Source organism: Pogona vitticeps, chromosome 5 (assembly GCF_051106095.1).
Source record: "Pogona vitticeps strain Pit_001003342236 chromosome 5, PviZW2.1, whole genome shotgun sequence".
Taxonomy (NCBI): Eukaryota; Metazoa; Chordata; class Lepidosauria; order Squamata; family Agamidae; genus Pogona; species Pogona vitticeps.
The window spans coordinates 39,907,599-39,930,771 of record NC_135787.1 but is presented as its reverse complement, the minus strand read 5'-3'; the positions used below and the strand labels follow the sequence as shown (position 1 = coordinate 39,930,771).

The following is a 23,173-nucleotide window of genomic DNA, read 5'->3' as shown; positions in this document are numbered from 1 at the left end:
ATTGCTTAGATTGTCTATGAATATATTGTCTATGAGTTGCATTCCTCACAACAGACATGTCTAAAAGAAAGCCAGCTAACTGGCTAATTACTAATGATCTTTTAATAAAAGTCATGTCCTAAATACAGTGGTGCCCCGCATAGCGAGGTTAATCCGTTCCGGATTAACCCTCGCTATGCGGAATCGTCGCTAAACGGGTAGGGAAAATGTATTGAAACGCATTAAACTTAGTTTAATGCGTTCCAATACCTTGCTTACTTACCTGTTCAGCGAGGATTCCCCTTGCCGGCAGCCATTTTCGCACCCTCGCTAAGCGAGGGCAGGGCGTGAAAACGGCTGCTGGCAGCCATTTCCGGGCTTCCGGCGGCCATTTTGGAGCCGCCGAACAACTGTTCGGCAGCTCCAAAATGGCCGCCGCAATACCCGATCTTCGCAATGCGGGTTTTCCCCATTGCGAAGATCGGGTATGTTTCCGTATAGCGATCCCGAAAAAGGGATCGCTATACGGAAACATCGCTGTACGGTGCACTCGCTAAGCGAGGCACCACTGTACAACTGCTAATCCCAATAAAAATAACCCTACTGAATCAACAGCATTTAAACAAAAGATTATTTACTATTCGGTGACCGAAATCCTGTTGTGTAAGTTATGCTTGTGGAAAGAAGAGGACATCACCATCAGGGGGAGATTTCTGATAATTAAATTACTTCCTTCTTCTGTCCCACAGTTTATTTAACTCACAAGTAATCCACTTCATCTCATGGAAGCTGTGAGACAGGAGAAGAAAATTTTAAATTATCAAATATCTGATGCCAGATGAAGTTTATGGCACAGGGAAATTTTTGATAATTCCTCCTGGCCCATGGCTTCCATACAATGGAAGTGATTGCTCACAAGTCACAGAGCAGAAGAAAACCTTTAATTATCCAAAATCGTCCTCTGCTGGTGATGCAATCACTTTTCTGCAGAGATAGTTTACACAAGATTTGAGACACAAATTGATTCAACCGGTCAACCTTATTAGGGACTAGCAACTGAATTTATGCTTTGAGTTCCAATATTCTATGTTTCCATGTCAGATAGTATTAGATGACAAAAGAAGAAATGAGACCAGTAGTTGATATAATGAAAATCACATGGCCTTAAATAAATATAGTATAATACTCAGAAAATATATTGAACTGGATTAATTAAATTAGCTTGTAGCTCTCATTGTCTCATGGAAACAGCTACTCAAAACAGAGGCTTTAATCTGGCAATTTCTGGCTACATATTTTAAAGAAAAAGAAAAAAATATTAAACAGATACTTACAGAACAATCATAAAAACTGTTTTCATATGTCCAAATAATTTAACCTTTTTAAAGTGTCTGCTTCTCAAAAGTGTAAAGGGCTATATATGCCATTGTTAGAAAAGTAACAACACATAATATATGGATCTAAAACAAAAACTATATCTATTAATGAAGTATTGCAACATTTCTTGTAAACTAAGTACAGATCTAATTTGAAAAACAAACTATTGCTAGATAATACTGATGTAGCCTCAGATTATTTACACCTTCCACCTGCTGAAAAGTTGTGAGGTCCTGTGATCCAGTGAGGATCTATTGTATTTTTAAAAAGTTCATACCTTTAGCAAATACAGTACATTCCTAAATAAGTGTTGATTGTCCAAGCTTTCAAGTGAATTTTAAATTAAAAAAATAGATGTATAAAAACTTTGATCACGGAATGACATTTTTGGTTAAATGTGAGAATTCCAGTTAAGTGCATAATTTTTATGAGCAGAACCCGAAGGGCTACACATTACTGTTTTCATTTTTTAAGGCAAGGACAACATCATAATTCAGGAGATGTCTTTTGACTTTTTCATGAAACCTCTCTCTGTATTGATTGAAATACATAATGCTTTCTGGTTTTTCTTCAAACCAAAATTTGTCAAATTCATAAGCCAAATAGCCTGCAAAGACAAAAAACCACAAACATTTATTGAAATGACATATTAAAACATATTATTTGCTGGTATAATTTCAAAAATGTAGCCAAGCCAAAACTAATATGGCTTGATTCCCCAAATATGGTTAGAATCAAGAACTACATCCAACATATCCCCGCATTTATAAATAGGCCAACATTAGAGAATGCGACAGTGGTTATGTCGCATTATTATCAATCAAGGGCAGGATTTTCTCTATGGTGCCCCATGGACGAGCAGACCATGGAAGGAGGTTCTCCAACTACTACTATTGCACAAAGCCATACAGACCTGCTCCTGCTTTTTAAAATAGTGGAAAAAGCCTTGATTAAATGTGTTTCTTTTTCAGAAATGTGATCAATCCAGAGAAGCTCTACTTTCACCTACAGAAGAGAGACTACATTTGCTGAAAACCTGACCAAATCTCACCCAGGGCCTTCAGGAAAAGACAGCCTCGTGGTAGATTTCAAATGTTTTTCATAAAAATTACTACATAATCTTTTTCCACATGCTGCTGCAGTTACAAAAGCCAAACACTTGATATACTAGTAATAATCACTGCCTACTAATTCATGAAAAGCAATGTCCCATAAGTACAGGATCTGACCATCTATTGAAAAGAAACTTGCAGATACTTACAATAAAACTGATGGAAGTCTTTCAGATTTGGAGCACCAGGAACCAGGTTGTAGAAATGAGTTTTCAAAAAGCCGTTCTTTAATAAACTATAAGCCATTTCTGTCAAATTGATCCCAACTATTGCATAGGAGTATCTGCAACACACATGACATTCTCAGTAACTAGAATAAATAATCCTCTGCATTTTAAGCATTATAACATTCAAACCACTAAAGACACTTCACTTTTGGCAGCCTTGAGATGTCATTAAAATAAAACTATCAACATTGTTGGGTGTTGTCTGAGTTACAAATTCATTCAATGTATAGGTCTCACCATTGCTGCAATTTGTGGCATTCCATATTAATGACTTTTAGATAATAGCTTTTAATTTCAACTTTAGCTCTAAGCTCTTTATTGCTTTCACATATTCTGGCTGAAATTGTGTCTAAAAATAGTGTAAATAGACAATGCGAGGTGCCACCAAAACCCAGGATGAGGGTAAGCAAGTGATGATAAGTACAGATATTATATTGGCCATGGTTTTTTCAGCATTAATAACACATAATGCTTTTCTGCACTTGCACTCATAGCAGCAACAAAAAACTTAAGTGCAACTGTTACAAAATTTGTTCCTCACTCAAACCAAGGAATGCTTCTCAAACTAAGGGGAAATCCCACAGACATGAACATCAGTCATGTATGCATTTCAACTGCAGATCAAGAGAAAGAAAGCATGAAAAAATTCTATGATGAACTCAAAGCTGCTATAAAACACATGGAAAAACAACATCTACATTCCATAAGGAGAAATTTTTATACTGAGATAGGGAAGGATTATGGACTAGGAACATAGAATGAAAGTATAGAATAAATAATACAACTTTATGAAGAACAACTTGCAGTTACAGTGCAACATTCAAATTGCCTACAAGGAGACAGTACACAAGTACAATCCTTGGAAAAAACATGCTAACAACACCACAAAGAGCAACATGAATTATGACATATTTAATCAGAGGTACTGAAAAAGCATTCAGTCAGGCAAGGTGCATCCCAGAATTGATGTAAATTCAGATTACAGTATATTCATGTCATCACTGCAGTTTACTTCAAATTAAAGAAACCAGAAAGAGTAAAAACCTGAAAAACTATGGAAAACAAAGGGATCCAACAACAAATGCTGCTATGGAAAGCATTTGTAAAGGCATCCATAACATTATAGATTCATATAACTGAAATATAAAGGCCACTTATTCTCTGCTGACAAAAGGTATCAGTAAGTATGGCCAAAAAATGGATGCAGAAAGGTAAAAGAAAAATGGACTGAACAACAGAAAAAATATCAGTGCTAATGGAAGAGGAATGAAAATGGAAAGGTAGAAAAATCATCAAATACAAAGGCTGAAATCCTCTCGGCAGAGCAAAGTTTATTCAATGAAGTCCTACCACGAAAATAAGCCCCAGTTAAGTGAAACCCTGCCCTCCACCACTGTGCAGCAACCAAAGGAAGAAGACATGACAGTAAAATAAAACATCCCCTGAAAATAAGCCCTAACGTGCGGACCGGACGAGCGTGCCTGCTGATAGAGGGAACAAGAGACCATCTGCCGGCCACAGCCCACTGGGTGAGAGGCAGTGGAACTGTGGTTGGGCCCCTGTTGGATGCCAGCTCTTTCTCAAGGGAGCTGGCTCAACCTTCCCCTGTGCTGGCAGGATCAGGCCCTGCTGCTCCCGGCTGCCTCATCCTCTACCAACACCGGCCACCTGGCCCAGGGGGAGAGAAAGGTTTTAACCGGAGCTTCCTTTGGGACCTGACCGGACGAGCGTGCCTGCTGATAGAGGGAACAAGAGACCATCTGCCGGCCACAGCCCACTGGGTGAGAGGCAGTGGAACTGTGGTTGGGCCCCTGTTGGATGCCAGCTCTTTCTCAAGGGAGCTGGCTCAACCTTCCCCTGTGCTGGCAGGATCAGGCCCTGCTGCTCCCGGCTGCCTCATCCTCTACCAACACCGGCCACCTGGCCCAGGGGGAGAGAAAGGTTTTAACCGGAGCTTCCTTTGGGACCTGACCGGACGAGCGTGCCTGCTGATAGAGGGAACAAGAGACCATCTGCCGGCCACAGCCCACTGGGTGAGAGGCAGTGGAACTGTGGTTGGGCCCCTGTTGGATGCCAGCTCTTTCTCAAGGGAGCTGGCTCAACCTTCCCCTGTGCTGGCAGGATCAGGCCCTGCTGCTCCCGGCTGCCTCATCCCCTACCAACACTGGCCACCTGGCCCAGGGGGAGAGAAAGGTTTTAACCGGAGCTTCCTTTGGGACCTGACCGGACGAGCGTGCCTGCTGACAGAGGGAACAAGAGACCATCTGCCGGCCACAGCCCACTGGGTGAGAGGCAGTGGAACTGTGGTCGGGCCCCTGTTGGATGCCAGCCCTTTCTCAAGGGAGCTGGCTCAACCTTCCCCTGTGCCTGCAGGATCAGGCCCTGCTGCTCCTGGCTGCCTCATCCCCCTCTCAACATGGCTGGGAGGGAGAGAAGGGGCTTTAGAAAAGTTTTATTTTATATATGTTTTAAATGTTTTTAAATTGTTATTAATTGCCATCAATGAAGAAGAGACCCACAGTGGATCTAATGGAACAGGAAGGGGGGAGGGTGTTGGAGGGGGCAGCCATTGAGGTGGTGCTGGGTAGGGGAAGGAATGGCGGTGGGGGTAGGACATGCCCGCGTAGGAGAAGAGAGGTTAGATATCTTACATCTATCCCCTCTTCTAGTTCTACCCCCAACCAGATGGTATCAGGCGACCATATCAGCAAACCCTCGAGCCACACGGTGCTGTTGATGAACGCCAGGTCAGTACAAAATAAAACTGCCCTCATCCATGATGTAATTCTGGATGAGGGGTCTGACCTGGCGTGCATTACTGAGACCTGGGTGGGAGAGGAGGGTGGTGTTCCCCTCTCCCAGCTATGTCCGCCTGGGTACTCAGTCCAGCACCAGGGTCGCTCGGAGGGTCGGGGAGGGGGAGTTGCTATAGTCTATAGGAGTTCTATCTCCTTGACCAGGCTTCCTGTCCCTTTGAGAGGAGGTCTCGAGGGCCTGTATTGTGTGTTGGGCTCGCGAGACAGGTTAGGGATTCTGTTGGTGTACCGCCCACCCTGCTGCGTACCAACAGTCTCCCTGCCTGAGCTGACAGAGGTAGTCTCGGACCTGATGTTGAGGACTCCCAGGCTGTTGGTGCTGGGGGACTTCAACATCCATGCCGAGGCTGCCTTGACTGGGGTGGCTCAGGACTTCATGGCCACCATGACAACCATGGGGCTGTCTCAATGTGTCATCGGTCCGACGCATGAGAAGGGCCACACCTTGGACCTGGTTTTCTCAACGGGACTGGAAGATGGTGGTTTGGATGTGGAGGGGCTGGTCGTGACCCCATTGTCATGGTCAAACCACTTCCTGGTCAAGTTCAGTCTATTAGCGTCTTCTTCCCTCTGCAAGGGTGGGGGATCTATTAAGATGATCCGCCCTCGGAGACTAATGGATCCAGATGGATTCCTGAATGCTCTGGGGGATTATCCGTCTGATATGGTCGGCGCTCCTGTCGAAGCTCAGGTCACCCTATGGAATAGGGAGATGACCCGGGCGGTTGACACGATTGCGCCTAAGCGTCCTCTCCCTGCTCGCCGAGCCCAGACAGCTCCTTGGTATACTTCTGAACTGCGGGCGATGAAGCGAGAGGGGAGACGGCTGGAGCGCAGGTGGAGGAAATCCCGCTGGGAGTCCGATCGAACACGACTTAGAGCTCATTATCGGGCCTATTTCGTGGCAATACGGCTGGCGAAACGGCAATATTTCTCCAGCCGTATTGCTTCCTCAGAATGTCGTCCAGCAGAGCTGTTTCGGGTGGTCCGGGATCTTCTTCAACCGGGAAATCCGGTGGAGGTCCCGGACTGCTCATCAGCTCGCTGTGATGAGTTTGCCATACATTTTGAGGGAAAAATCGCTCAGATTCGCAGTGGGTTGGACTCCACAGTTACTGCAGAATCAGAGGATGTGTCCAGTGCGCCGTGCTTAGGTCCAGTATTAATGGATGAGTTTCAATTGTTGAGACCTGATGATGTGGACAGGGTGCTTGGATCTGTCCGTTCTACCACCACTCCGCTCGACCCTTGCCCATCCTGGCTAATTGGAAGATCAGCCAGGGGGGTTCGCACCTGGGTCCAGGAGGCCGTGAATGCCTCTCTGAGAGAGGGAGTGGTCCCTACCGCCTTGAAAGAGGCGGTGATTCGACCACTCCTTAAAAAGCCTAACCTGGACCCAAGGCTGGTGGTCAACTACCGACCAGTGGCGAACCTCCCTTATTTGGGCAAGGTGTTGGAGCGGGTTGTGGCCGGGCAACTCCAGGCGCTGCTGGATGAAACGGATTTTCTGGATCCATTTCAATCGGGTTTCAGGCCGGGTTTTGGTACAGAGACTGCCTTGGTCGCCCTGTACGATGACCTTTGCCGGGAGAGAGACAGGGGGAGTGTGACCCTGTTGATACTCCTGGACCTCTCAGCGGCTTTCGACACCATCGACCATGGTGTCCTTCTGGATAGGCTGGCTGGGTTGGGAGTTGGGGGCACTGTTTTACAGTGGTTCCGCTCCTTCCTGGCTGACCGTGTCCAGAGGGTGGTGCTGGGGGACAGTTGCTCTGCCCCATGGCATTTATGTCATGGGGTTCCTCAGGGCTCAATACTGTCCCCCATGCTGTTCAACATCTACATGAAACCGCTGGGAGAGGTCATCAGGAGGTTTGGGCTGAGGAGTCAGCAATATGCTGACGATACTCAGCTCTACCTCTCGTTTTCCACCAATCCAGGTGAGGCAGTTTCTGTGCTGAACTCGTGTCTGGACCTGATAATGGACTGGATGAGGGTTAATAAATTGAAACTCAATCCAGACAAGACGGAAGTGCTGTTAGTGGGTGCTTCGCCGGACAGGCTGGAGGGCCATTTCCCTGCCCTGAATGGGGTTACACTCCCCCTAAGGGACAGGGTCCGCAGCTTGGGGGTGCTCCTGGACCCCAGTCTAACACTGGAAGCCCAGGTGGACTCGGTGGCCAGGGGCGCCTTCCTTCAGCTGCGGAAATTATACCAGCTACGGCCCTACCTGGACGAGCGGAGTCTCATGACAGTCACACATGCACTGGTAACATCCCGCATAGATTACTGCAATGCGCTTTACGTGGGGCTGCCTTTGAAGACGGTCCGGCGATTGCAACTGGTCCAGAATCGAGCTGCGCGGCTGGTGAGTGGTGCAGCTGCCACGGAACATATCAAGCCGATTCTGTATAAGTTACATTGGCTACCAGTTGCTGCCCGGGCCCAATTCAAAGTGCTTGTTTTGACATATAAAGCCCTAAACGGCTTGGGCCCTGGATACCTGAAGGACCGCCTCCTTCCATATGAACCTACCCGGCAGTTAAGATCTAGCCAGGGGGCCCTTTTGAAAGAGCCGTCCCTTAAGGAGGTAAGAGGGACGGCTTGTAGACAAAGGGCCTTTTCGGCAGCTGCCCCCAGACTATGGAATGCCCTCCCGACTGAGATTCGTCTGGCGCCGACGCTGATGACATTTCGGCGCCAGGTCAAAACCTTCCTGTTCCAGAAGGCTTTTAACTGAAATAATATTAGCTGTGGGTCTGATGGCAATTTTAATTGTATTTTAATTGTATTTTAATTATTTTATCTTTTGCTGTATTGAATTTTAATTATTGTAAGCCGCCCAGAGACCTCTGGGTAGTTTGGGCGGCATATAAATTGAATAAATAAATAAATAAATAAATAAAACGTGTTCTTTGGAGCAAAAATTATTATAAGACCCTGTCTTATTTTCAGGGAAACATGGTATCAGTAAAAAAGCGTTGAGGTTAAGAAATGCAGTTACAAATTCAAAATTACAGTGTAGATAATGGTGGTACATGTACACATCTTAGAATTTGGCTGAATGACCAGTAGCACAAATATGACACAACCAAGGTTCCCTCTAAGGTGTGCACCTATGTGTGCACAACTCTGTCCCCTTCCACACAGCTTTCTCCTCAGTTTTCAGCCCTTTGGTTCTAGTTGCGACGGAAGCCTGCATGGGGGAAATCACTCATGCATGCATGAGTGGCAGAGCCCTGCCCAGCACGGCTGAAAATTAAAGGAAATGTTGGACACAATGGAGATCCAAATAGAGATAGCCAGTAGCAGATAAAGAATGTAACATGCAATATAAGTTAAAATTGGTTTCAGAATGCACATTATACTGTGCTATGTATTCTTGATTCTAACGTATAGGATGGAAGTAGGATAGAAACAAGGACTTTTAACACATGCAACTGAAAGAAAGATGGAAGTATTTGAAATGTAAATTTATTGCAGGGTGCTCAGAAGTTCTTAAATTGAGAAAATGATGAGGAAGTACCAATTAATAAAGTACCTTGCAGAAAACTAGAATGCTTCAGTCACATAAATCGAAAGGGAAAGTATCAATTACGGTATTACAGCTGATCATTCAATCAAGATAAAATGACTAGGAAAAGAAATAAAGAAAGAATTATTTATTGGCCAAAGAAACTGGCAAAATTTCTGCCAGTATATTCTGGCAGAAATGAGGAATATAATACTACCAAAAATGCATAAAATTTCAGTCAAACCCAGGTTATGTAACAGTAATAAGAAGTGAGAAGAGAAGAAGAGACAGTGTTGCCAGGGCACCAATAGGCCAATTTTGCTGTGGCCCAGACAGCTGAGGAGAGGAGAAACAGATAAAGCATAGCTAGCAAAGAATTGTTTCTACATTTGGTTATCTCTAAAGACAAATAGCTTATTCTCATGAGTATTTTCTCTCCATCCATCCATGCCCCTTTAAAAGCAGAGGATGACAGTGCTTTGAGATTATTTACTGGAAAAGAAATAGATCATGTTTTTCAACTTTAAGAGCCAATTGTGACAAGAGCTTCATTGAAAAGTAGCTTACCCTAATTTTGGATGATTTGAACGAACAAGGATCTGACGAGCTTCACGTGGATAATGTTTACTAAAATAGCTGAAAACACACATAAAGACAGTTTTCTTAAGTTAACAAGAGACCACTTATGGAACACCCACATTTTAACCATTTATTGCCTAATAAATTGTTCTGTGATTCAATTAATGTAATTAACAATTTCATAATTAGTAGATAATAGCTTTTGCAATAATTAGATTGGGAAACAGGAATTTGAGCACTGTATCCAGTATTCAATGGCTTGCCTCTCTTCTCAGTAACTCACATTAGCCAAAGCATACCCACTCTTATTGAAACATTTGATTTTAAATCACGGGAAGATATTTTGACTTACAGGAGATTAGCTAATCCAAGCATGCCCATTCCTCTGAAGTCTGTTTTAGGGTCATCACCTTGGAAACCAATGTCACACCACTGTTTCGTGATTCTAGCCTTCAGTTTTTCATGTGGCATCAACAAATTCCAAAGCTGCATAAACATGCCTCCATTAATAGATTTATCCATATTTTCTCAATATCATTCTAAATACTAAGCATCAGAGACCAGGATGCTTTACTTTTAAAAAGGCAAACAACGTATCAGCAGGGTACTAGCCACAGAAATGTATTAATAAGGATGCTTTTCTGTTTGGCAGTGTCAAACTAATTAATTATGATCAGGTATACTGGTCAAGAAATCTGTTGTGGAAATGCAGTTATCCTGCCCTCCACAGACCATGTGGCAAAAAGTGTGACTATGTGTGTCCACAAGCTATCCTCCCTCTTGAGTACACAGATTTCACATGAGCACTAGTTGGACCATTTACCAAGGCAGTTGTAAGTCAACTGTTTCATTTTAATCTCTCTCTCTCTCTCTCTCTCAACCCACCCACCCCACAAAAATACATATTTCCTTTTCAGACTGCTAGTTGGCAAAACAACGATATAACCAGTGCTGTACTTGATCAGATCAGCTCATCCATTACCTTGCCAACAGCAGCCAAAGAAATACTTCTAAAACCTCACCAGTAGGACATGATTAGTCTGGTTCCAGCTCTTTAGGAATTAAAGACATACCACCACCAATGAATGTGGGGCTAGCAGTTTTTATACAACCAGGATAACAACCATTTGTAGCACTACCCTCCCATGAATTTCTGTAATCCTTATTTTTTCAAAGCCAATTAAACCACTAGTAGTCCCCACATCCTGTAGCACTGAATTCGATAAATCATTTATGTTGTGTGAAGTACTTCCCTTTGTGTGTTCCAGTTAATGCTAAATCAATTTCATTAGATGACCTTGTGCTCCGCACTAGTCAAAACTTTATAAATCTTGAGTACTGACAAGACTGCTGAAGAAAGAGCCTTACTGCATTAGGATTTAGGCAGAGGGACTGCTTTATCCATAAAGGGCCATTCAGTCCTTAAGATAATTTAGGGAAGCCTTCTTGGGGTGCCATATGCCTCTCCAGTCTCCTGTTTAGTCATCCAAAGCAGGGCCTTAACAATGTGGCACCCACTACGTGAAACATTCTTATCTAACAAATCTGACATATCCCTATAATTTTTTAGTTTTAGGTACATGTTGAAAACATACTTATTTATGCAGGTCATCAATATACAATACAATCTAACACATCTTTTATACTCTGTTGTTTATTTATACATTGTATAGACATGTTATATTTTATTGCTGTTGTATATTTTTTTAAAGTTTTTAAATTTATACGGCTTACAAATGCAATAAATGATAAATAAATTAGCCGGGACAACTTCAATCTACTGTGTGGTGTCAGTATATCATCAAACTATACATACTTTTTCAAAAGTTTTTAATTTGAACTTTTTAATGTATTTATTTATTTATTTAATTTATACCCCGCCTATCTGGTCGGTGAGGACCACTTTTTAGGTATATTATAATGAAGAACTTCAAGGCAAGCATATTTTCACCTCCATTAGTTGTTCCTCATGTTCTTTATTGTCTGAGTTATATGGATCTTTTCTCAGATCTTCTACAGCCAAATAAAGTTTCCTACAGCCAGATATTTGGAGCAAACATAACTGGAGCTTTGGTGGAAAACTGTAATAGAAAAATTACACAAAGAAAATTATAAACAAAACATGAATATTGGTAAGTAAACAGCTTTCAGCTACAGTTCAGAAGGACAGCTATCTTTTCTGCTAGTACTGGTTATAAAGTGTTAAGAGGTAGCACTTCTCAAACAATCTAGCCTGCTATTCCTAGAACTAAACCAAAGACAAGTTTTGTACTTACTAAGTTAGTTTTAAATGCTACAGAATCAAGTTGTGAGGAAAAATTAAACAACTTCCAAATATTTAAATTTTTCTTATCCAACTGTTTAGTTTGCTTTCACCCTATCAACTAAGATCTTAACCATAAACTATAAGAATTTTTTTAAAAAACTGCATTCAATGAGTTGTTGCATGTTTCCTTATCCTATAAAAGTTTCAGTGCATAGTCATTTAGATTAGGATTAAGGTTGCAGATAGGGTTTAATGCACACATTTTATTTCCTGAACCCATGAATCTCTGTGGACCAGAAGGGAAACCTCTGCATTTCATCTGAGACTCACAAAATGGCATAAATTTCAGCAGCAATTCAGAAGTCAGCATTTGCTTTTCTGATCATATGTCAAGCCATGCAATCGGTGTGCAACAGGAAATGCACCTGCTGACTTAAGTAGCAGCAATTCACACTGAAACTTACCCAATGGACTTATATTGACACGTGTAAGTAATAGCACAGTGGCCAACATACATCAAAGTCAGGTGTGTGGTGTTTTGTTTTGTTTTTGCATTTTATAAAGATCAATTTACCAAAGAACATATGTGAAAACAAAACGTGACACTCAGACTCAAAAGAGGGAGTACCAGCATACCTTGTATCTTTTTGTATATTGATTTTCTTTTCTTGTATGATGAGTTTCACATATTTTTCTACTTCATCTTCAGCAGCGTTCACAGCATTTTGTAGAGCCTGATAAATATAAGGTGAAAAAATCAGGATATCTTCTGACTCAACACAAAATCTACTGTATTAAGATTAAGGAAATGTTTGGATGATTTACTAAAAAATGACAGATCTGTCCACTGATAGTAACAACTGTACTCAATATAAATAATAATAGCTGATTATTAAATATGGGCTGCTAGCAATTACATATTATTTGAATAACTGTATGAGACTTTAATCATCTGGTTGGTATGCATTTAAAAATATGTTGAAAAATACAATCTGAAGACAAATACATTTGTTCATTTTAAATGACACATACACTTTTGATGGCAATCTCTTTAAATCAGGCATTCCCTTTTTTGTGAAACAGAGGAGAAATATCTCTTCTAAGATGTGCTCATCACCAGCAGTTTTTGTAAATATTTTCTGGACACAAACTAGCTCCCAAAGGTGATATGCACCTGACAGAAAAACCTATCAGTGGAATTGATAGGGGAAGCCCTCTGTCCTCTGCAGGTTCTGGTTGTGAAACTTTCCAGAACAGGTTTTCAGGCAGCACAAAGGGCAGCAGTGGCCGAACAAGCACCCAGCTGCTTGTGTGATGTTGCACTGGGGGCATGCTCTAGCAGTACTGGTTTTAAACCTAGATTTTGTAATAAATCTAAATGTTACTTAAACTGATATGCAGCACTATCTGAAGCACATTTATGACAATGAGTGTGGCGATTCCACCCATTTTGAGTTTGTATGTATAGATGTATCTATAATTATTTATTTATTTATTTAATTTATATGCCGCCCACTCTACCCAGAGGTAAGGTATGTAAGGTATGCACTGCATGCCTATACAATGGACATGTCTGGATAAAGTGATGGCACCTGAAGGACAGAATGATGATTGGTTAACATGATGGGCAAGTTGTGAGAATCGGGTCTGTGTGTGGTGACAGTTTACTGAGAATCAGAGAGAGATTGGAAAAATTACAGCAGAGAGTCAGAGTTGACAGCTGAAGAGAGTGAGAAGTCTACTTTATAGTATTTTAGGAAAAATAGTCTGTGAGAGAGTTTATGAGTAAAGACTATCCATATAGTTTTTAGAGTGTGTGCATCAAAAAGATTGGACATTTGTAAAGGAATTATTTTGATTGTTAAACAGAAATGTATTTACCATCTAGTTGCTTTAATTTTTATCATTCACATATTAGAACCTACCTTTCTTGTCAGACCTGTTACCAATGATCCATCAATTAAATCCTATCTATTTAAACCAAACTATTCTCCATATTTATTTTATGCATATTTATGAATAAATAGGCCAAATTATTAACACGCAAAATATGCCCATGTCCCAGGAAGCTATGCATTACTGATAGGAACACAGAGTTTAATTGGAATTAAGAAACTCTATCACTAAACACTTGAATTATCTAAAATACCAACTTGGAGCACAGGAGTCTCTGGCCTGGACAGCAGAGAAAGAATAAACTCATAATACTCAGCTAGGTTTTGCGGATGGCTGTTCTTTCAGCTTAATTTATTTATATTTATTTATTTATTTATTGGATTTATATACCGCCCCATAGCGCTACAAGCACTCTCCGGGCGGTTTACAATTTTAATTATAAAGGCTACACATTGCCCCCCCAGCAAGCTGGGTACTCATTTTACCGACCTCGGAAGGATGGAAGGCTGAGTCAACCTTGAGCCGGCTACCTGGGATTTGAACCCCAGGTCGTGAGCACAGTTTTAGCTGCAGTACAGCGTTTTAACCACTGCGCCACGAGGCTCTTAAGAGGTGCCTGAGTGGTTCCTGTGACTGCCTGAGGAGCACATGACCCAGCTAGTGCAACAATCAGAGGCAAAATCAGTGCTTTCTAGGGCCAGGATGTTGCACTGTGCTTACCTCTGTGGGACCTATTTTCAAATAAATGGATTTAGGATTGTAGCCTTACTTAACAAGCATGAAACAATAACGAAAAGCTGTAAGGCCACATTCACACTATCATATGAAGTCCATGAATTCTCCCAAGTCAGGAATTATACAAATAAACCTTGCCTTCAAGAATACATTGAAACCTTGCTTTAGTTTTAATATAATTGAAAATGTGAAGAGTGTCTGAGAAGTTGTAAATCTAAATACAGTAGAGCTGCGCTTGGATTTAAACTGATAACATTTCAAATTGCCATTAAATTTTGCTGTACACACTAGCATAAATTTTAAATAAACGAATAAATAAATAAATACCCAGAACATGGTTATTTTCAATCATGTGGCCTTTGAAACTCGAAGCCCACACAGTCATTATGAGGAGGCCCCAAACCACCCAGAAAACTTTTGTTCTGATTTTAGAAACAATTACAGAGCAGAGAATACATTTGAATACAGCATGTTGTTTGCTTTAAATAGCTTACAGCTGAAGCTCATCAAAACAAGAAAACCCAAATTTAAGCAGTCTAGCATCCTGTTACACAGGGGCAATCAAATATCTTTGGGAAGCCTGCAAGGAGGACATAATAACAACTTTGCATTTGCACTGCCAAAAATTTCATATACTGCCTCTCATACTGGAGGCAATATTATCATTGTGACTAGTAGACATTAATTAGCACAATATACTAGCCCAATGGTTCCCAACCTTTGGTAAGCCAGACATGCTTATACCATGTTTCCCTGAAAATGAGACAGGTCTTATATTAATTTTTGCTCCAAAAAACACATTAGGGCTTATTTTCAGGGGATGTTTTGGTTTTTTCATGTACAACAATATACATTTATTCAAATACAGTCATGTTATCTTCTTCTGGTTGCTGCATGGGCAGGGTTTCACTTAACTGGGGCTTATTTTCAGGGTAGGGCTTATATCACGAGCATCCTGAAAAATCATACTAGGGCTTATTTTCAGGTTAGGTCTTATTTTTGGGGAAAGAGGGTATTGCAGCTCTCAAAAACTCCAATCAGCACAGCTGGTGGTGAAAACTCTGGGTTACCCAAGGTTGGGAACCACTGTGCTGCCCAATCTTACACCTTATTATGTCAGAGATAATTCCAGCTGTATGCAATATTCTGAAGACATCTCATCATAAACCACAAAGTCTCTGCAAAAGAAAATGTTCACTCTTTAGGCCAGGAGGCAAAACAAGGAATAATAAATATTGTAAGCTTCAGATGCACTTCCCATACAGCCCAACCTGTGCATGTAGAAAAAAGGTTTTGAAATAGGTTTTAGTGTACAAAACAATTTGATACACTATGGATCCTTTCAAGGTTTTAAAAAAGGCAAATATCTAATTACATACACAAACCCATCAGTTTGTCTTTAGATCATGCACATAACAGTAGAGATATCCCACCTTATACTTTGATGATTCCAATGAGTATTCTGTAATAAGATAAATATGTATAAGTTATTAAATAGTTCACAACATCTAATGTTTTATTTCTTAGGTAAAGGTTCTCCTTGACATTTAGTCCAGTCATGTCCAACTCTAGGGCACAGTGCTCATCCCCGTCTCCAAGCCATAGAACCAGCATTTGTCCGTAGACAGTTTCCATGGTCACGCGACCAGCATGACTAGACACGGAACACCATTACCTTCCCACCGTGGTGGTACCTATTTATCTACTCGCATTTTTACATGCTTTCGAACTGCTAGGTTGGCAGGAGCTGGGACAAGCAACAGGAACTCACTCTGTTGCGTGGATTCGATCTTACGACTGCTGGTCTTCTGACCTTGCAGCACAGAGGCTTCTGTGGTTTAACCCACATCACCACCACGTCCCACGTTTATTTCTTAGTTACAAATAATTAATTGGAAAACATAATGGTGACAAAGTCAGAAGAGAAATGATTATGTCCAACCTCTGGTACAAGAGGAACAAGATGAAGAAAAAAGAACTGTGACAACAGTTTAAGATCTTGACACACTAAAAATATGCTTAACCACTCAAGTGTATTAAAAACAGCAATAACAATAGAAACTAACAAAAGCTTATAAGAAATTTAATCTTTTCTATAGTTGTATTTTACACCACTTCCATACCAATAACGCCATGAAAACACTTTTCTATATTTGACCTAAATTCACACAAATGCATCCTATTGTAGAAAGCAACGACATTCATACATCAACGTGGAACCATTCTGAGAATGTATTAGTATAGTATTGTGCTACCATAAAATCAAGAATTCATCTTTTGTTTCAAAAATCAAAAGAACGTTTTGCACACTATAATGTAACAGGACAAAGCTTGCAACAAGAACCTGAGATGCATAAAACCAGAGAAGAACAGGAGAGGAAGAAAAGTCTGTGGCTTTCACTGGCTGAACTGTTCAAATGAAAAGGAAAAACAAGAGAGACAACAAGGCACGAGGAAGCAGCACAAGTGGAGATTAGGAGGTAAGGTGGGCAGGTGGACATTGAGAGGCATTAAAAATGGTGAAAGCCAGAGGAGACTCCAGAGAAGGAAAACAGGAGTAAGACTGGCTGGGAAAAACACATGTTGCTACAACTCTGAAAACAACGCTGAATACCTTAATTTGAAATAAACATTTCAAATATACATAACTATATGTTCTAAAGTTTCAAAAGATAGTACAGTAGTCATGTTAGTCTACTACAGTAGACCAAAGAGTCTGGTAGCACTTTAAAGACTACCAGTCTTATTTATCATCAGCAACATTCCACAAATCTGATGAGGCAGGCTGTAATCCATGAAATCACATGCCAAATAAAACTGGTTAGTGTTTCAAGTCCCACTTCATAGCTTTAAATACTTCTATCAAAACAGTGTATATGGTGAAAAGATACAGTGTAAAAAGAAAAGGGAAATGCTCAGGACACTGCACTGTGTAAGCTGTCTCCTGAATGAAAATTCAAGAAATATACACTGATTTCCAGACTTACAAATCTTTATGGAAGTTGCAACATTTTAAAATATTTCTTGACCTTTGGTTAAAAACTATCCTAAGAGACTGCTACATTTTAATTTATATATAATATGTTTATTTACCTATGTTCAGTGTTCTTTCTGCATTTTTCCTTGAACCATCACAGATACGCTGCAGTTCACATTTTCCAGTCAGCTGTCTTAGGATCCATTTTAACCAAAATCGAAAGATATTTCTATACAAGTATCTCCATAAGTTTACAACCATTTTCTACAAAAATGCATAAATCAAAACAAGTGCCTTAAAAACAAATCCTATAAAACTCTGTTCATATTTTAAAATGTATGTGCAAACTAATCATGTTTACCCAGAAAACATTGCTGTGTTCAATGGAAAAGCCCAAGTGACTATGCTAAATATAGGCTGCAAAACTTTAATTCCAATTTCGAACTATTCTAAGGCCATATTCTACCTGAAATTAAACAAAAGCCCTGTCTTTAAATATCCTCTCATACTAGTGAAATCAACAGTGCAAATCTATGAATATCTCTTAAATAATAAATCTAAGTGCAAGAAACATCTTCTCCAAGATAAGTCTGAACAGAACTGAAGCCAGCATTTTTGAGGATTCACAACCTTACTTTCCTGAAGGCAAAGCCTTGCTCTTTCGGGCTGTTTACTTTCTGAGTTTGTTGTTTTGGTCTTATCCTTCTCAAGTAGTGGTTCCCATACTCAAGGGTTCTTGGACTATAACTCCCAGAAGCCTTCTTCATGTGTCTTCTTGCTCTATTGGCCAGGATTTCTGGGAGTTTTAGTCCACGAACATGTGGGGATCCAAGACTGGGAACCACTGGTTAAAAGCACCAAAGACCAATATTCTATTGCTAGTCTCAACTAAAGCAGATTCATTGACTCAATGGCATTTATAGGAGCATCAGTTTATCATCCAGCAACAGACTTAGTCATTTCTACTTGTGGTGGGAATAGCAGTAGGATATTGGCATGACATTTAATGAAAATCACCTCAAGATATAAAGGTACAGGAATACAACTGATAAACTATACTACAGTAGTTAGTGTTTGACTTGACTGATGCTACTGTCCTTGAATATGTCTGCATGTCTACATGAGAACCATGCAGTGAACCATTAGGTTAAAAAGCGGTATATAATTAAGCAAGTATTCCAGAAGCCTCTAAACTCCATTAAGGAGATGTGAAGTAATGTTAACAAAATGGTACTTTTAAAGAGCAGGCGGGTTTGCCACCCGTTACTTTTAAGACCGGGATTCTACCAATGTGTTACTGTTGCTTTCAGAGACCGGTGTTCTCCTATTGACTTCGGCCACTAACAAGACTGCTTTCGTATCATTTTAAAAACAAGCATTTGGAGAAGGCATGGCTAGTTCGGTTTGAATTGGCCACGTCAGCGTTTCCAAAGTCTTTTCGGCTACATAAGGAGGACAAACCCTTCCCGCCAGCTTCCGAAAGGTACCTGATCCCGGAAGCTAACCATGGGCTATTGCAATAGCAGGTACGTTGACCAGAGGCGATTGCCATTGCCGCCGCCGCCACCGCCACCCCCGCTCGGTTTTGCTCTTACCGCCCCCTCCCGTGTGCGCTCCACCAGAGGGGCGGCGGGCAATCGCCCCCTCTTTTAAACGCTCCCAAACTCCGCTCGCATCGTCCCAGCGAGCGCCAAGCAAACAAGGTAGCAGCCCCGGTGCACCTCGGCGAGCAGGGCCTTCCCTCCTAAAAGGAAGTTGTCTCCACACAGACCCGGAAGTGAGTGGCGTGGAGAGGGGAGGGGGGGAGCATTATTTGAACCGTCTCTCAGAAAACCGCCAACCGGTCATTCCCTCTTCTTGTCCTTGTTTAAAATCCCCACCTCCCTTGAGATAACCCGCGCTGAAGCTTCAGGGAGGGCTTCCATGGCGGCCAAGGAGACCAAACAGACCGGCCCGGGGGGGGGTGTGGTGTCCTCTGTGGCGCCCCCGTGGATGAGGAGGGCAAGTGGGTGAGGGGTTGTCACTCGCGGCGCCGGCCTCCGGCGTCGAAACGCGGTCGCCATGGCAGCGCGCGCTCGCGAAGGCGAAAGGGGGCGTGGCCCACCCAGTCTTGCGGGACAAAAAAAGAGGGCTGCGATGGCAAGCGGCGGCCGCCAGTGGCGCTGTTTCGTCGTCTGCGGTTGGGAGGGCGCCGTAGAACGGAGCGCTGGGGCCTCGGTTGGGGACGGTTGCTCTCGGCGGCGCGTGACAAAAGCGTGGCCGGCTTTTGCCAGGGCTTTTTGATCGGAGAGAGGAATTGGTTTCAGTTTATATGGCGTGAGAAACATCGTCCCGTTTTGGCTAGAAAAGGGCGGTCGCTCCAAAGGCCAATTGGAAAGAAAGTCAACCGAGAAGTTTTGACGATCAAAAGGCAGCGATGTCTGACGTGCGCTCGGGAAAAGGAGCCCGAAGGAGCTGCTTGGCTATCCCCAGGATTTCTTTCCCCAAATTCTTGATGTTATTGGAAGTTTACTAATAAGCAAATTTAGCCATTTTCAGACAATAGGAAGAAATAATATATAACGGCTAATGTAATTAAAAGCAACAACCTACCACTATAGCTAGAGATGTGAAATTTCTGAAAATGCCCATTTTTTTCTGGAGAAAAATCTTTTTTCTTTTTTTTTTTGGAAAAAAATTGATTTTTTTTTAATTTTTACATCTCTAACTCTTAACAGAAACACTCCTCTTCACTCTCCCTTCAGTTGAAGTTCAAGTTAGCTAAAAACCGTCACAATTGTTTAAAACCCTCCCCAGTTATTAAAGACTTTAAAATAGCACTGAAATTGAATATTGATTTTATTAATAATGCTATATATTATGATCAAATATTAAATTAAATAATATTTATTTATTTCATAAACTTGTATATCACCTGATTAGTGCTGGGCACTCTCTTAGGCATCCTTCAGTCTCGAGAGACTATGGTAACATGCTCTGCATGAGTGTCCTTTCCAGAGCACGAACCCTGTGTAAAATAATATGGAGGATAGGCTGTTACCCAAGCAGAAAATCCCCCCTCTCTTGGACTCTGAAATAGTCCAATGGAAAGGCAAGAGCCAATACAACTGGTTTCAGCAACGTCGCAGGAGTTGACAGAATGACACAAACTGCCTTCGGGACCCGGGCTCCAGATTTTGCCTCGAGGTTAACTCCTGAAGCCTTTTCCATCAGTGGATATAGCCACAAGGCACTACTCTGGGTGGTTTACATCAAAGGATATGTTAAAGGAAACAATGTATATAATATCCTCAAATAAAACAAAATAATTAGAAAATCAAGAGAAAACAATACAGCTATGCGTAGGACTAAGCAAACCCAAACAATGGTAAGATGGTGGTGAAAATCTAGAAGGCATTTAATCATATTAAATGTTTGCAGTGCCCCTAAAGCAGTGTTTTCCAACGTGGGGGGTTACAAAGTGTTTATTGAGGGGTCGTAGGTCGCTTTATATGTGTTGTAAAGGTAAAGGTTCCCCTTGACAAGTCATGTCTGACTCTAGGGGGTGGTGCTCATCCCCGTTTCCAAGCCATGGAGCCAGCATTTGTCCGTAGACAGCTTCTGTGATCACGTGGCCAGCATGACTAAACACAGAACACTGTTATCTTCCTACCATAGTGGTACCCCTTGTTAAATTTCTTCCTTGGCACATATTAAAAGTAGTGTGTACGTATGAGAAACTGGTTCTTTGGTCCTTTCTGTGAAGGGATTAATTTATCTCATTAAAAATGCTTTTTATGCAAATGTGGCTGAGGGGGCACAGGTTACTTAGCTCTTATAAAAGGACTCAGCTCGGAAAAAGGTAGGGAGCTAGTGCCCTAAAGGCTTCTTCAAACTTCCTCTTAAAGACAGGGAGGGACAAGGTGGTGCTGCGGGTTAAACTGCAGAAGCCTCTGTGCTGCAAGGTCAGAAGACCAGCAATCATAAGATCGAATCCACGCGATAGAGCTCCTGTCACTTGTCCCAACTCCTGCCAACCTAGCAGTTCGAAAGCATGTAAAAATGCCAGTAGATAAATAGGTACAACCTAGGTAGGAAGGCAATGGCGTTCCATGTCTAATCGCACTAGCCACGTGACCATGGAACCTGGACAAACACTGGCTGTATGGCTTGGAGATGGGGATGAGCACTGCGCCCTAGAATTGGGCATAACCAGACTAAATGTCAAAGGAAACCTTCAGGGAGCGAGGGCTCCAGGTGCAGCTCCACCCAGAACCCATTCCACAGAGATGGTGCCACAACCTAGAAGGCTCCATTTCTTTTTGATGTCTTTCTGACCTTGGAGTGGCAACTTGTTGAAGCATTACCTGTGCATATTGGATGACGTGGGCAGATGTTCTTTTGGAAAGACACTTTGATAAGTAGCAAAGTAACAAACTGAGGGCCTGGTCATATGGGGGTAATGTTTTCTAGTTCTTCCAATACTTTCCATACCCTTGTTGTACTGAGTTTGTATCCTGGCAAGAACATCCCAAGAACTTTTAGTGGTACCAGTTTATTTCATTCTATTAGAACCGTTATGCTTGGCTACACCATGGTACTGGTTTATTTTCTTTCTTGATTCAAGGGACAGTTTGGCCCCTTGATTTTTATATATAAAAACCTTGTTGATTGTTTCCAGCCCCTTTCATTCCAGTCGAATGGAACTCCATGGAGAGGGGCAGACTCGCACATGGGGTGTTGAAAATTAGAGGGTACGTTGATTGGGAAAGGGATTTCTGTTTAGGAAACTGTCCTCTGCTACATTGGCTGCTCTTGCAGAAATGTGTTGCACATAATGGAAATAGAAGATCTGTGTGGCAGTACTGGCAATCACACATACCCAGTTATATTAGCATACCAACAATTCTAAGAATCGTCCTACAGAAATAAAAAATATTATTACTCATCAGTTATGTAATGGTTGTACCCCCACCAGTGACATACTTATACCAATGTATCAATGTATTGGGCACATATATCCCCTTACTGGGATTGCCTGTGTACACAACCTGCCCCACCTCACAGGCAACCCCAGTAAGGAATGCACCAGTACAACAAAGGTATAAAATAATACAGACCTCATGGCAATGTGGAAATGTTCTGCAGTTACACCACTGGGCAGGAAAATGTCTCTATCTTGACTGTGTGTCCCGTGACCAGAAAAAAAAAAGTAACTGGGGGATAATTAGAGAACATTTGCCTCATGACCAGGGCCTGAGAAGAGCCTTGTGGTGCAGTGATTAAACCGCTGTACTGCAGCCAAAACTGTGCTCACAACCTGGGGTTCAATCCCAGGTAGTGGCTCAAGATTGACTCAGCTTTCTATCCTTCCGAGGTCGGTAAAATGAGTACCCAGCTTTTGGGGGGGGGGCAATGTGTAGCCTGCATAATTAACTTGTAAACTGCCCAGAGAGTGCTTGAAGCGCTATGGGGCGGTATATAAGCAGCACGCTTTGCTTTATAGGTGAGAACCAAAACCTTCAACCTGGCCCAGAATAGTAATCAGAAACAAGATGTTTCCTTGAAGTGCATGTGCTCTGAGGAGATAGCACCAATATCAGGTCACAGGAACAGGTTTGCACCATCACTGCTAGTAATTTTTCACTTAAATGTTGCAACTATTTAGGGGCGGAAGAGGAAGCGAGAACATGAATGGGAAAAGGAAAGATGATAT

At 41.9% G+C, this 23,173-nt stretch overlaps 2 protein-coding genes across 5 annotated transcripts in view; one reads left to right on the top strand and one right to left on the bottom strand.

The window, feature by feature from the left end:
* The window catches only part of TBC1D9 (TBC1 domain family member 9), a 72,141-nt gene extending 68,223 nt beyond the window's left edge, over positions 1-3,918 (top strand). Inside the window, exon 21 of the mRNA XM_020783060.3 lies at positions 2,328-3,918. Coding sequence (XP_020638719.3) covers positions 2,328-2,396 — 69 coding nt within the window. The 3' untranslated portion in view covers positions 2,397-3,918. The remainder of the gene's footprint in view (positions 1-2,327) is intronic.
* ELMOD2 (ELMO domain containing 2) lies at positions 1,107-19,669 on the bottom strand. 4 transcript variants are annotated; one of them, XM_020783067.3, is made up of 9 exons: positions 19,359-19,669; positions 17,595-17,742; positions 15,935-15,963; positions 12,507-12,604; positions 11,556-11,685; positions 9,957-10,090; positions 9,593-9,661; positions 2,618-2,751; positions 1,107-1,963 (listed from the first exon to the last, which is right to left on the bottom strand). In XM_020783067.3, exons 1-9 carry the CDS (start codon positions 19,539-19,541, stop codon positions 1,803-1,805), a joined length of 1,086 nt encoding a protein of 361 aa, XP_020638726.3. In that variant the 5' UTR covers positions 19,542-19,669; the 3' UTR covers positions 1,107-1,802. The 4 variants fall into 4 exon arrangements, with proteins under 4 accessions (XP_020638726.3, XP_020638729.3, XP_020638728.3 ...); XM_020783070.3 differs by lacking the exon at positions 19,359-19,669 and adding an exon at positions 19,200-19,260; XM_020783069.3 differs by lacking the exon at positions 19,359-19,669 and adding an exon at positions 19,074-19,213.
* Between the last annotated feature and the right edge of the window lie 3,504 nt (positions 19,670-23,173).